General features: G+C 37.7%; 1 protein-coding gene across 5 annotated transcripts in view; it reads right to left on the bottom strand.

Moving 5' to 3' along the window:
• The window catches only part of ATP9B (ATPase phospholipid transporting 9B (putative)), a 282,270-nt gene that overhangs the window by 139,046 nt on the left and 129,570 nt on the right, over positions 1 to 13,654 (bottom strand). For 4 of the 5 annotated variants that reach the window (XM_037892984.2, XM_043540007.1, XM_037892983.2 and 1 more), the window contains one exon: positions 5,839 to 5,933. The exons of the other annotated variant lie outside the window; for it this stretch is intronic. In XM_037892984.2, the coding sequence (XP_037748912.1) occupies positions 5,839 to 5,933 (95 nt within the window). The remainder of the gene's footprint in view (positions 1 to 5,838; positions 5,934 to 13,654) is intronic. 5 annotated transcript variants of the gene reach the window in all.

The following is a 13,654-nucleotide window of genomic DNA, read 5'->3' as shown; positions in this document are numbered from 1 at the left end:
ATGAAATTCACTAGAATTACTTTCACAAGCCAGAAATTCTGGGTGAAATGTTGGCCCATTTAAATCATCATATTTATGAGACAAATTATCTCAATTATATGCATTCTTAAGAGAAAAAAATAAGTAAATAGCCCAAACCAGCTGAATTCTACAGCAATTCCAGGTTAAAAGAATAATGAAAAAAAAACCAGGGTCTAGAACAGTCTAGACGATGAAATTAACTTATTTTAATACAACAGTAAACTGGACTTTTGAAACACTAAATAACGTGTTAGCTGATGCTATTATCTGTAAACAATTTGGAAAAAATGCATTTAATCTGTTTACATTAGTCATGAAATGACTGAATGATGGTACAGTAATGTTTTCCTTTACATTTCACAATAATAGTTTTGAAATCACTCTGAATTTATCAATAATGTAGAAAAACCTCCCTTATTAGGTCAAGGGCAACATTTGTTCATCTTACTTAAAGATCATTAAAATACATCCTTAATCATAACATGTGGTTCATTACAAATAAAATTGCCTTTGGTTCAATAAAACTAATTAAATGTAAATGGTATTGTTTACTGCTGTATGGATCTTTTGATATAAATCAGCAAGTCACCATTTATTGAAAATTACAATGACCTCACTGCTGTTAATAAATTTACTTGATCAAATAAGCCAGAGAAGAATGTCCCAGAACATGCATAGTGCCAGAAAAAACTCTGCCCCACACATGACTGTGAAACCACAAGAAACCTAACCTGGGTGTTACAGTCCTTGCTGCACAGCCATCATTAAATGACTTGTTGAAATTTTAATTCTCTGATCACATTAAGTGGTTTGAGAAGACAACAAAATCTGTACTGATCATCTTTGGTGGTATCATCTGTTCTTTAGGAAAAGCTCTGAAGGTTTGCAGGTTTATTTATTCCCCGAGTCACAGTGGATAAGGTTACAATGTTGCACTGTTGATGGGACTGACAGCTCATGACAACACAAGATACTGATAATCCTTTACATTGGATAACTAAAGAAATCAAAATGAGTGACCATTACGGACATTATATGCTGTTAAATGCAAGACCACATTGTTTAGTCTACTATTTTTCTCAAATTACACTTACTGTCCACCCTTTTCAATTCTTAAAAATATAGTCATGTATAATTATATATAGTAATAAACTTCTCCTTTGGAAATGTGTTCCAAGTTCAGCCAGAGACAGAGTTTAAGGAAGATGACCCTCGGTGCACTGGGAGCCAGTAACAGTATCAGGATCATCCACAGCTGTGGCAACAATAGGAAGACTCTGGTGCAGCTGAGACCACCTGCTTACCAACACACCCAGGATCTGGACACTGCTGTATCCAGGGGGGAGGGAGAGGGTGAAGAACCCCTTGGAAACCAGACCTGAAGCCACTCCATGCCCTCTGCTGGGCTTGTTACATGAACAGAACCTGACATTTTGCTGTTTTGTAGTTAAATCTATAATTAGTAGTAAACTGCAAACCTTAACTTAGTTTAGTAGTTAGATGTCCACATGCAGTGAGCATTTTTATTTCAGTTTTAGAGACAGTATTGAATTCCAAGATATTCCACATACTTAAAAAGGGAGACACTGCTATAATTGCCAATATCTCTAGAGCCAGAATAATCTTTAAGTGGAGCCACTGAACATTTTGTATTAACCTGTTCCTGCTTTTCTTGCCACTACAGTAGCAATTAATGTAGAGTTGTGCATATAGTATATGAACTCCTTACCCTAAGGCAAAACTTGCACCTATTTCAATGGGACCTTTGTCTAAATAAGGAGAGCTGAGGTGGGGAAGCTATCTAGCAGTGTGATATCGCCACAGCTATTTTAGATATAGTCCAGCAGGTGGCATTCAAGAATTATTGTAAAAAGAATCAGTCCAGCCTATTCCTGCAGTTTGTCATTTACAGTTTAACCCCCAAATGCTATAAATTATCATTACATACATATCAAAGATGTGAGCTTAAGGGACTTTATTCATATACTTTCTATGGTAGAAGGATTATTATTTATTGATAGGCATTTGTTATATAGAATTGACAGAAGTGAATGTGTTATGTACTCTGGTTATGCCAAAATTCTCTGGATTTTAGGGCTCATGTTCCAAACTGTGTAAGAGTTAAGTAATTGTCAACTGGTTGATTGCTACTTGAGTTAAAGGCAAAACCTTCATATTTTCTAAAGCACCAGATACTTCTTAGCCGTAGGGGGAATGGCTGTCATATCTGAGCTTCAAAAACAGCTGGTTCTAGATTTGTGTGACTGGCTCTAAATGGGCGCACAAAAAGTAGGGAGAGCATAAAGGGCCACAATCCCAGTGTTTGCATACATGGAATGAAAAGAATGGGTGGGGGTAAAGAGTAAGAAAGCTTCCAGTGACACTATGCTTTCCTACGGGAGAGTCATAGCCCCATCCCTCTTCCACACAGGCAGAGGGACCAAAGCAGTCACAGGAAGGAACACACACTTCCAGTTCCAGAGGATGCTGCTGTTGCCATTATGACATCCTGTCAAAAAAATGTCAAGTCTTTCAAAAGCAGGTGTCCTTGTTGTGGACTACATGTGTAAATAAGGTAGGCACGTAAAACAAAGTCATGTTTTAGTTGAGCACACAAACAAAAGGTAGGAACATTTTAAAAAAATAAGTCAGAACACTTTTATACCTTGCCTAAATTTCTTCAACTTTCAACAAAATATTCGTTGGGCTGAGATTAATCATGGGAAATTTTCACTATGAAAAACACTTTATTTGCAAAAGCTTGAAGAAGTGAGAGTGGGTAACTAGAATGGACTACTCAAATTAAATAAGGTTTTTTTCATATTTAACATGGCTGCTTCACTGTGTCTAAGTATTAGAGTTTAGATGACATTCTCTAAGGATAACCTCATCTCAGTAGGTAATTTTTACACCTCATGTTGTGCATAATATCCTGTACATAAAATGTGAAGAATTTTGAAAATATTTCTGGTTGTTACTGTTGAACTTTTTCAAAAAGAATACATTACATTTACATGTATTTCTATAGTAAATGGCATGGGCACTGATTTATATTATACATCTTGTTATAATGGAAGAAAACATTTATTGTATTTATAATTTTTTCCTCCCTATAACATGATAACAGTTATTTTGGATTTCCACAATTCCTGCTGAAATCAAGGTGGTGATTCAAAGTAGTTTGATACTTATCAGTATTTTCAGCTCATTCACACACAGTATTAGATTACAAAATTACTACACTCTTATCAACAACATAGTCCAAGCCATAAGAATTTGAAAAGATCACTTGACTAGAATTATGGAGGTGCTCCAAGAGCTCCACAGTTAAGGTTGGACTAACAGTTGCATTCAGAGGAACTTGAACCATCATTTATTTCACACTTTAAGGCTTACATTTAGTTTTCAGATTTATCACGAGTCAGGATCTTGAGGGGAAGTTGCAAAAGGGTAGCTTATAATGGACAAAATGTAGGCTACTGGTAGGATAGGTGATCCATTGACTCCCAAATCTAATGCAAATGGTGATTCTACCTTAGATAACATAGAGGGAAGTCATTAAGGACATAGGAATTGCTGCAGTAGAACAGACCCAAAGTCCTTCTACTGTAGTATCCTGCATCAGAGACTGGCCAGCAACAAATACTTCAGAGGAAGGTGTAAGAAACCCACAGTAATATGGAGTGACAGCGGTTTGGACCACTCAGACATTGATCCGTGTCAGCAAAGAGCATCTTGGCCTCCTAAAGGGCTCAAGCACAAGGAACAGGGCACGACCTTGAAATAATTAATAATGATATATAGTGGGAAAGATAAAGGGTTTGCCTCTCCAAGTTCAAGACATTTCCTTCATTCCTTATTACACAAAATTTCCATTGAGACTCATCTTGCAAGGCTACAGTACCTGCTCATAGACTGTAGTGGATAGCTAAGTAATGTTAAATAAAAATGTAGCCAACTTCTTTCAGTTCAACAAAGTTGGTTTGTGTCCTTCTTCCCCCTACATTTTTTAGGCTGCAGTGTCAAGTGTTCAAGTTAGGAAATGCCTGAATTAAGGCAAAAAGGAAAAATAGCATTTGATCATGTAACTGAGGGCTATATCATAAGGCACATGCTAGGCACAAGGACCCAAATTAAAGTTGCATGGGCAACCTTAACTTAGGCATTTCTTAACTTATGAATGCTTGACTTTTTAACTGTAACTTTCTTTTAATAAAGGGTTCTTTTAAAATGTAATAGCTAATTTTTTTTTAGAAACTTAACAATTGAAAAAACAAAAGTTTCATGGTGTGAAACCACACTGACCTTCCACATAGTCATCAGCAGGGTTGGGATCTTTAGATCTACAACACAGACCTCTTCTGCTTGAGCTGAGTAACTGGTATCAGTAGAAGGCTGTTATCTATGCTGACCTTCTACTGGAAGGGAATGGGGAAACATTTTGCCAGTGAGTTTCACAGCTATTTGCTATACAACTGAGGAATGTGGGAATGCATGCTATCTCTGGGTTCAAGTCCAGGTTCTGTGGGGGAGCAAGCATTTGTAGTTAGAGATCTTTTTGCCCCAATCTCTCCCTGTCCTCTTCTGCTCCTGTCCCTGACACAAGCTCCTAGCTCCTATCCTGCTGCCCGCATCTCTTTTCCCAATCTTCACTCCCACATCTACCCCATTCCCTCTACATTCAAGTCCAGTGGTTTCCTCCTCTTCCTCCTCCTTGCCTGAGCGCCAGCAAGGGGAGCACTGAGAGCACAGGAAAGACAATCCCAGAGCTATTAGCTTCAGTGCCACAGCAGTCACAAGCAGTTGGGAGGAGGCATTGCAGAAAAAGTCCTGCTGAACTCCTGCAGCCCTAAGATGAAGCATGCTCATTTGGTCTGTGGAGATGGCATGTGCACAGTCCATTTGGCACACAGGAGTTGTGAGGGGATGGACAAGCCCAGTGCTGATGAAATCTTCAGAAAAGTCAGTTGTCAAATTCCAGGAAGTATCTACTGAGCATGTGCTCAGACAAACTTTTCAGAGACTTATTCAGAGAGTTTTCACAGGGATAGCAAAAACAACATCCATTATGCCAGGGCGACAACCCTCATTCCCAGTCAAATTTCAAGTACCCTGTATCCAAAGTACAGAGGCTCTAGAATTTCTCAACAAAACCGCTCTAAGAATATTTTTAATATAAGCAAAACAATACTTTTTTCCTAATGCTTTTCATGGAAACAGCTGAGCCAATTTAGCTGAAACTTTTCTAAGGCAGACACCTGGCATGAAGAACTTAAATTCAAACATTTTACTTTTGACAAAGTTATAAGCAACTGAAGAACACATTCTTGTAAAGGAAAATGTGGGACATCCTTAACTATAGGCATCATTACCTGTACTGCCTATAAAGACACACACACGCACACAAAATTGGCAGGCAGTCACTGCAAATCTCTATCCTTGTGTAATCCTGTATGCCTCACCCACAAGAACCCTAAAGCCTCTGTGCCAGGAAGCATTCACCTTACGAGAATGGACTGCTATGTCCCAAATCCCCAAGCCTACATTCAATGGAAGACACAAACCCAACTGTATCCCTCTCTTGCTCCTTTAAATGGAAAAATTAAATATTTGCATAATCCAGTCTTTCCCATAGAATTAAAAACAGACGCATTACTTATTATTTATAGCAAAGACCAATATCACATTTATGGATTAAATTCTTTTTAAGTAGAAACATATTTATATACACACTAACTGTAATAAAGCTTTCTACTATATAGCAGGTATAAATAGGTACACTGAAGAGATAGTGAAATAAATAGCTGTAATGCTTACCCCCAAAGCTGGTAACCTCTGTGTGCAGCTGACAGCAACTTTAAGCTTCCAGTCTGTTTCACCATCTAGCTGATCAGTTCGAATAAAACACGAACCTTACAATTACAAAAAGAAACCATACATCACACTACAGCCAGCTTTTTTTTTCCCCCCAGGTTCTATAAAATTTCCAGTTTGTTACCTCAAACTGAAATTGTTTCTTTATCCTCTTTCTATACATTTTTATGTAATTATTCGTACATATTAAGGGCCTGATCCAAAGGCCCAATGGTTTTGAAGCAAGGCCTAAGTGTTTTGTTTTGGTTAAATGCTTTCTGTAAGGGATACTACAGATGTCACACAGTATTTCAATACAATCTTCATAACAATTAAAAAAAAAAATCAAGATAGGCATGCATGTAAGTAACAGGAACAGATTCTACTTTAAGTATTTTATACCATCTAAATTGAGATCAGTAAATGAAATATTTATTGGGTAAAATGCATCTCAGGTGTAACTCCATTGACTTGTTTATATTATGCCGGGATGAGCATTTTTGAATAAATGATTCATACAGCCATTTGTGTAATTGAGATATTATAGCTATTATAAAATTCAGAGATGTTTAAGATACATCTAGTATACACTTCTTTACTGACCCAGACTGAAACCTCTCAAGATGCCATATTTGTTAAGTGTGCACAGACGCTTGGTTCATTATCAGACTCCAGTGCACCTATATAAATTATATTTAAAGGACATCAACTCCAAAATGGATTTTAAAACATTTGTGGATGTCATAGATCCAAAACTAGATAACCTTTCAGCACATGTGACTAACCTATAATTAAGATGTGGTGGAAGCTTAAACCCACGCAGATTGACATGAACATAAAAGTAACTGAAGAGAATTAGTGACATTACAAACAAGTTACATGTTTTACAAAAAGCAGACTAGTATAAAGTGTCAGAAACTCAGTGCTGGGGGAAAATAATGATATGATAACTAGATTGGTGGATATGGCCAATACAGGGAATAGTCATATTACTAAACTAATGGATTCCAAAAAAAGTTACAGTTGAATATTGTGGATCTCTCTCTCTCTCTCTATAAATAAATAAAAGAACCAGGCAGAGGAAAAGACGGGCTAGTGAAGGAGAAACAGAGCTCAAGAACAGATTTGCAGAGTTCGAAAATCAAGGTGGTGCTCAGCAGGTAGTCGCTGAAGGTGGAAGGGCAAGGAAGAAGAGAAGAGCAGCTAGTCCTATAGCAAAAGCGGAAGAGTCAATGGAGACTACACCAAATATGAGCCCCAGGAGGATACAGGATGGGTTGAAGAGGATTACAAGGGAGAATAGGAATGGAAAGAACTTGCAGCCAGAGGGAACGGGATAGACTGGAGAATGGCACCGTTACCAGGAAAGGCAGGTCTATGTGATCGGGGACTCTTTACTGAGAAGAACAGACAGGCCTGTAACCAGAGCTGATCTAGAGAATAGAAAGGTGTGCTGTCTTCCAGGTGCTAAGATACGGGATGTAGACCTGAGGTTGAAAAGGATCCTAAAGGGAGCAGGAAAGAATCCCCTAATTATCCTTCATGTGGGAACAAATGATATGGCTAGATTCTCACTGGAAAGTATTAAGGGAGACTGTGATAGGCTGAGGAAGACGCTTAAGGAAATCGAGGCTCAGGTGATCTTTAGTGGGATTCTGTCTGTTCCTAGAGAAGGGCAACAAAGGTGTGACAAGATTATGACTATCAACAGATGGCTTAGGCAGTGGTGCTATAAGGAGGGCTTTGGGATGTATGGCCACTGGGAGGCATTCATGGACATAGGACTGTTCTCTCGGGATGGACTTCATCTGAGTAGGGAAGGAAATAGACTTCTAGGATGGAGTCTGGCACAACTGATTAAGAGAGCTTTAAACTAGGAATTTGGTGGAGATGGTTGGGAGATGTCCAGGTAATCTCCACGCCGGATTTTAGCATTGAGAGGGAAGAAAAGTAAGAAAGGATACAGCCATGGGTAGGAGAATGTATATACGGAGGAAGGGCAGTGTGGATACCAGTCTAACAGGTTATACTGGCTGTAGAATGACCATGCCTAATAGCGTACAGAATGTGAGCGAGGCCAAACAGCAAAAATTAAGATGTTTGTACACCAATGCGAGGAGCCTAGATAACAAAATGGAGGAACTAGAGCTACTGGTGCAGGAAGTGAAACCAGATATTATAGGGATAACAGGTGGCGGAATAGTAGTCATGACTGGACTACAGCTATTGAAGGGTATGTGCTGTTTAGGAAAGACAGAAATAAAGGTAAAGGTGGTGGAGTAGCATTGTATATATCAATGATGAGGTAGAATGTAAAGAAATAAGAAGCGATGGAATGGATAAGACAGAGTCCGTCTGGGCAAAAATTACACTGGGAAAGAAAACTACTAGAGCCTCCCCTGGGATAGTGCTTGGGGTGTGCTATAGACCACCAGGATCTAATTTGGATATGGATAGCACACTCTTTAATGTTTTTAATGAAGTAAATACTAATGGAAACTGTGTGATCATGGGAGACTAACTTCCCAGATATAGACTGTAGGATGAGTGCTAGTAATAATAATAGAGCTCAGATTTTCCTAGATGCGACAGCTGATGGATTCCTTCATCAAGTAGTTACTGAACCGACAAGAGGGGATGCCATTTTAGATTTGGTTTTGGTGAGTAGTGAGGACCTCATAGAAGAAGTGGTTGTAGGGGACAATCTTGGTTCAAGTGATCATGAGCTAATTCAGTTCAAACTGAATGGAAGGATTAACAAAAATAAATCTGCAACTAGGGTTTTTGATTTCAAAAGGGCTGACTTTCAAAAATTAAGGAAATTAGTTAGGGGTAATGGATTGGACTGAAGAATTTATGGATCTAAAGGCAGAGGAGGCCTGGGATTACTTCAAGTCAAAGCTGCAGAAGCTATCGGAAGCCTGCATCCCAAGAAAGGGGAAACAATTCATAGGCAGGAGTTGTAGACCAAGCTGGATGACCAAGCATCTCAGAGAGGTGATTAAGAAAAAGCAGAAAGCATACAGGGAGTGGAAGATGGGAGGGATCAGCAAGAAAAGCTACCTTATTGAGGTCAGAACATATAGGGATAAAGTGAGAAAGGCTAAAAGTCAAGTAGAGTTGGACCTTGCAGATGGAATTAAAACCAATAGTAAAAGGTTCTATAGCCATATAAAGAAGAAGAAAACAAAGAAAGAAGAAGTGGGACCGCTAAACACTGAGGATGGAATGGAGGTCAAAGATAATCTAGGCATGGCCCAATATCTAAACAAATACTTTGCCTCAGTCTTTAATAAGGCTAAAGAGGATCTTAGGGATAATGGTAGCATGACAAATGGGAATGAGGATATGGAGGTAGATATTACCATATCTGAGGTAGAAGCGAAACTCAAACAGCTTAATGGGACTAAATCGGTGGGCCCAGATAATCTTCATTCAAGAATATTAAAGGAATTGGCACATGAAATCGCAAGCCCATTAGCAAGAATTTTTAATGAATCTGTAAACTCAGGGGTTGTACCGTATGATTGGAGAATTGCTAACATAGTTCCTATTTTTAAGAAAGGGAAAAAAAGTGATCTGGGTAACTACAGGCCTGTTAGTTTGACATCTGTAGTATGCAAGGTCTCGGAAAAATTTTTGAAAGAGAAAGTAGTTAAGGACATTGAGGTCAATGGTAAATGGGACAAAATACAACATGGTTTTACAAAAGGTAGATCTTGCCAAACTAACCTGATCTCCTTCTTTGAGAAAGTAAAAGATTTTTTAGACAAAGGAAACACAGTGGATCTAATTTACCTAGATTTCAGTAAGGCGTTTGATACCGTGCCACATGGGGAATTATTAGATAAATTGGAAAAGATGGGGATCAATATGAAAATTGAAAGGTGGATAAGGAACTGGTTAACAGGGACACTACAGCGGGTCCTACTGAAAGGTGAACTGTCAGGCTGGAGAGAGCTTACCAGTGGAGTTCCTCAGGGATCAGTTTTGGGACCAATCTTATTTAATCTTTTTATTACTGACCTCGGCACAAAAAGTGAGAGTGTGCTAATAAAGTTTGTGGATGATACAAAGCTGGGAGGTACTGCCAATTTAGAGAGAGACAGGGAAATCATACAGGAAGATTTGGATGACCTTGTAAACTGGAGTAATAGTAATAGGATGAAATTTAATAGTGAGAAGTGTAAGGTTATGCATTTAGGGATTAATAACAAGAATTTTAGTTATAAGCTGGGAACGCATCAATTAGAAGTAACGGAGGAGGAGAAGGACCTTGGAGTATTGGTTGATCATAGGATGACTATGAGCCACCAATGTGATATGGCCGTGAAAAGAGCTAATGCGGTCTTGGGATGAATCAGGCGAGATATTTCCAGTAGAGATAAGGAGGTTTTAGTACCATTATACAAGACACTGGTGAGACCTCACTTGGAATACTGTGTGCAGTTCTGGTCTCCCATGTTTAAGAAGGATGAATTCAAACTGGAACAGGTACAGAGAAGGGCTACTAGGATGATCTGAAGAATGGAAAATCTGTCTTATGAAAGGAGACTCAAGGAGCTTGGCTTGTTTAGCCTAACTAAAAGAAGGTTGAGGGGAGATATGATTGCTCTTTATAAATATATCAGAGGGATAAATACCGGAGAGGGAGAGGAATTATTTAAGCTCAGTACCAATGTGGACACAAGAACAAATGGATATAAACTGGTCATTGGGAAGTTTAGACTTGAAATTAGACGAAGGTTTCTAACCATCAGAGGAGTGAAGTTTTGGAATAGCCTTCCAAGGGAAGTAGTGGGGGCAAAAGACATATCTGGCTTTAAGATTAAACTCGATAAGTTTATGGAAGAGATGGTAAGATTGGATAACATGATTTTGGTAATTAATTGATCTTTAAACATTCACGGTAAATAGGCCCAGTGGCCAGTGATGGGATGTTAGATGGGGTGGGATTTGAGTTACTACAGAAAATTCTTTCCTGGGTATTTGGCTGGTGAATCTTGCCCATATGCTCAGGGTTTAGCTAATCGCCATATTTGGGGTCGGGAAGGAATTTTCCCCCAGGGCAGATTGGAAGAGGCCCTGGAGGTTTTTCGCCTTCCTCTGTAGCATGGGGCACAGGTCACTTGCAGGAGGATTCTCTGCTCCTTGAAGTCTTTAAACGACGATTTGAGGACTTCAATAGCTCAGACATAGGTGAGAGGTTTTTCGCAGGAGTGGGTGGGTGAGATTCTGTGGCCTGCGTTGTGCAGGAGGTCGGACTAGATGATCATAATGGTCCCTTCTGACCTTGGTATCTATGAATCTATCTATATATATTATATATATTTTGCAAGCTATTTAAATTTATTTAAAAATATAAATATAAATTTAAATAGCTTACAGAATATAAATCCAGAACTTGGCTAGGAATTATACTTGCAAAAATGCTGAAAGTTTTAAATTTTCAGACATTACGAACCATAACAATTTTTATTTATTTATTTAAGAGTAGTGAGGGAAAGAGTTTTCCTTTACTAAGTTATACCCCTTATTATGTTTCTTCCAATTTTTAGTGTTCAAAACAATCCAAGAGATGAATTTATACATAAATATTTCCTAGACAAAGTGAGTGGATACATGTTATTGGTGATCCTAACAGATATCAAATAATTAATATTTTGTAGAAAGAGTAATATCCTACTGGTAAATTCTACCCATATACAAATACATAATAATTTTAAAGATCAGCATTCAAACCAGAAATTTAACAAAAATGCCTTTAATAGCGCATGAATATGCAATGTTCCTTCTAAAGAGAAACTATACTACATATTTTATTTTATTTAGTAATTAAAAGGTATATAAAATGAAATGCATTCTTCTCTATTAGTCATTCACCACAGAAATTAAATAAAATCATAATAATTGAAGTAAATATGACAATATTTTAAAGTCATGCCATTGGAGTAACTATGGATCCATTCTCATATTTAAGTTTTATAAATAATAACTGATATTTGCAGTGATTTTTAAAATATACTATGTTATTTATTACATCATGACATGTTGCCAGTTAGACCTCACAGATTAGAAGCAAGTATTTCTATTCTAGCCTAACACAATTACACTCACTAGTGTTTCATTATAGACTATACTAATACTTGTATTGTTCTCTCACACGCAGCATGCAATGATGTTACTGTCTCTTGACTCCATTAACATTATTGCATGCTGTGTGTGAGAGGAAAATACAAGTATTACTATAGTACTAATTACTACTAATATATGTGTGTGTGTAAAAATAACAGAGAGCGAGAGCATGCACATATATACAATTCTGTGAATTAACCTGCTTACAATATTAATACATACATTTCATAATGTTCCTAGCCCTACGCTTGCAATCAATTATGTTAAAACTTTGCTAACAAAGTGGTTTCACCACTAGAAGAGAGTTAGCAGTTATTTCTTTCAACCTATGCTCATTGGCAAAGGAGTTTCCCTTGTCTAGTTTGAGTCCTTTTACATAGAGAATAAAGCAGTGAGCTAAATGCAGCGCATCTAATAGCCAACATACCAGAAGGAGTGTCTCTGAGGGAAGACAAAATTTTAAAAGGTTTTGTATTACAGAAAGCAGGTTGACAAAGTGCCAGAAAGTATATTTTGTTTGGGTGCTCAAATCCAGATGAATTTGGTGTCAAAATCAAAGCATGTTGACCCTGATGTAGGTAAAGTCTAGCAGAACCCAATGTTTTATTCATGAATGCCTGTAAATTTAGCAGCTCAATGAATTAACGGTCTGAAAGGACATAGTTGAGAGAGAAGGCACCTGAAATTATATGTGAACTGAAGACGGCATTTCCATACAATCTTCTTTCCAAGAATTTTACCTGTGTGTCTTTGCTCAATAATATTCAGCACATATTAAGTAAATCAGTCTTTAAAACCTCAATGTAAATAGCTTCCAAAATGCTTCATTTACTTCACTATGACATAAAAATCTCTTTCATAGTTCAGAACTTCAAAACACAAAACTACAAAAAAAGGAATGCCCTGAATGTATTGAATCTCTGGACAACACACTGATGTATTTACTTTTCATAAAATAAGAAAATATTGCAATGTACCTTTTGAAGTGTCCACTGATATATAAGGAAGTATAATTAAGGTGAGATACCTAACAGTACCTACGAACTCCACAGTCCCAATGTACGTTTCAATCTATGGCATAGATCAACAGTCTACTGTCCATCATACTTTTTCCTATACAAGACATTTCATGGCTATTTTTACCCTTCCTGTCAATGGCTGCTCTCATCCATCAATTTCATTTAGAATTATACTATAGATCAATGCAGTTCAAGACCAGTGTGGCTCTTGTGAATGGTTGAATGCACATATATTCATTTAATAGAGCTCACACTATGACATGTATTGGCCAGCTGCATTTCCTCTCCACTTCAGCAGTTAATTTCATCAATAACTTATCTCATAGCCCGTTTCCCTTTTATCCAGAAAGGAGACTGCTTTGTGCCAAGTCAGCTCTCAGTAGTGATCACTACAGCAAAACTGAAACAATAAAACCTTTCCCCCCCCCATTTTGAAATAGTTCTTTATCAGTATTGATAAAATAACTAACTGTACTCTGAGATACTGATTTTAAACTTTGTATAACTAAGGTGTAAGTATATGAGATTACTTCTAATTATGTAACTAATGTCTAACGAAAAACAGTGAGACAACTTTTTACGTGCTACAGTGTGTACCTGTAAAGACCATAGGTACTACATAAAGC

The sequence above is a fragment of the Chelonia mydas genome, chromosome 2 (assembly GCF_015237465.2).
Source record: "Chelonia mydas isolate rCheMyd1 chromosome 2, rCheMyd1.pri.v2, whole genome shotgun sequence".
Lineage (NCBI taxonomy): Eukaryota > Metazoa > Chordata > Testudines > Cheloniidae > Chelonia > Chelonia mydas.
The sequence above is the reverse complement of the archived record's forward strand: the minus strand, read 5'-3'. Positions and strand labels throughout refer to the sequence as shown.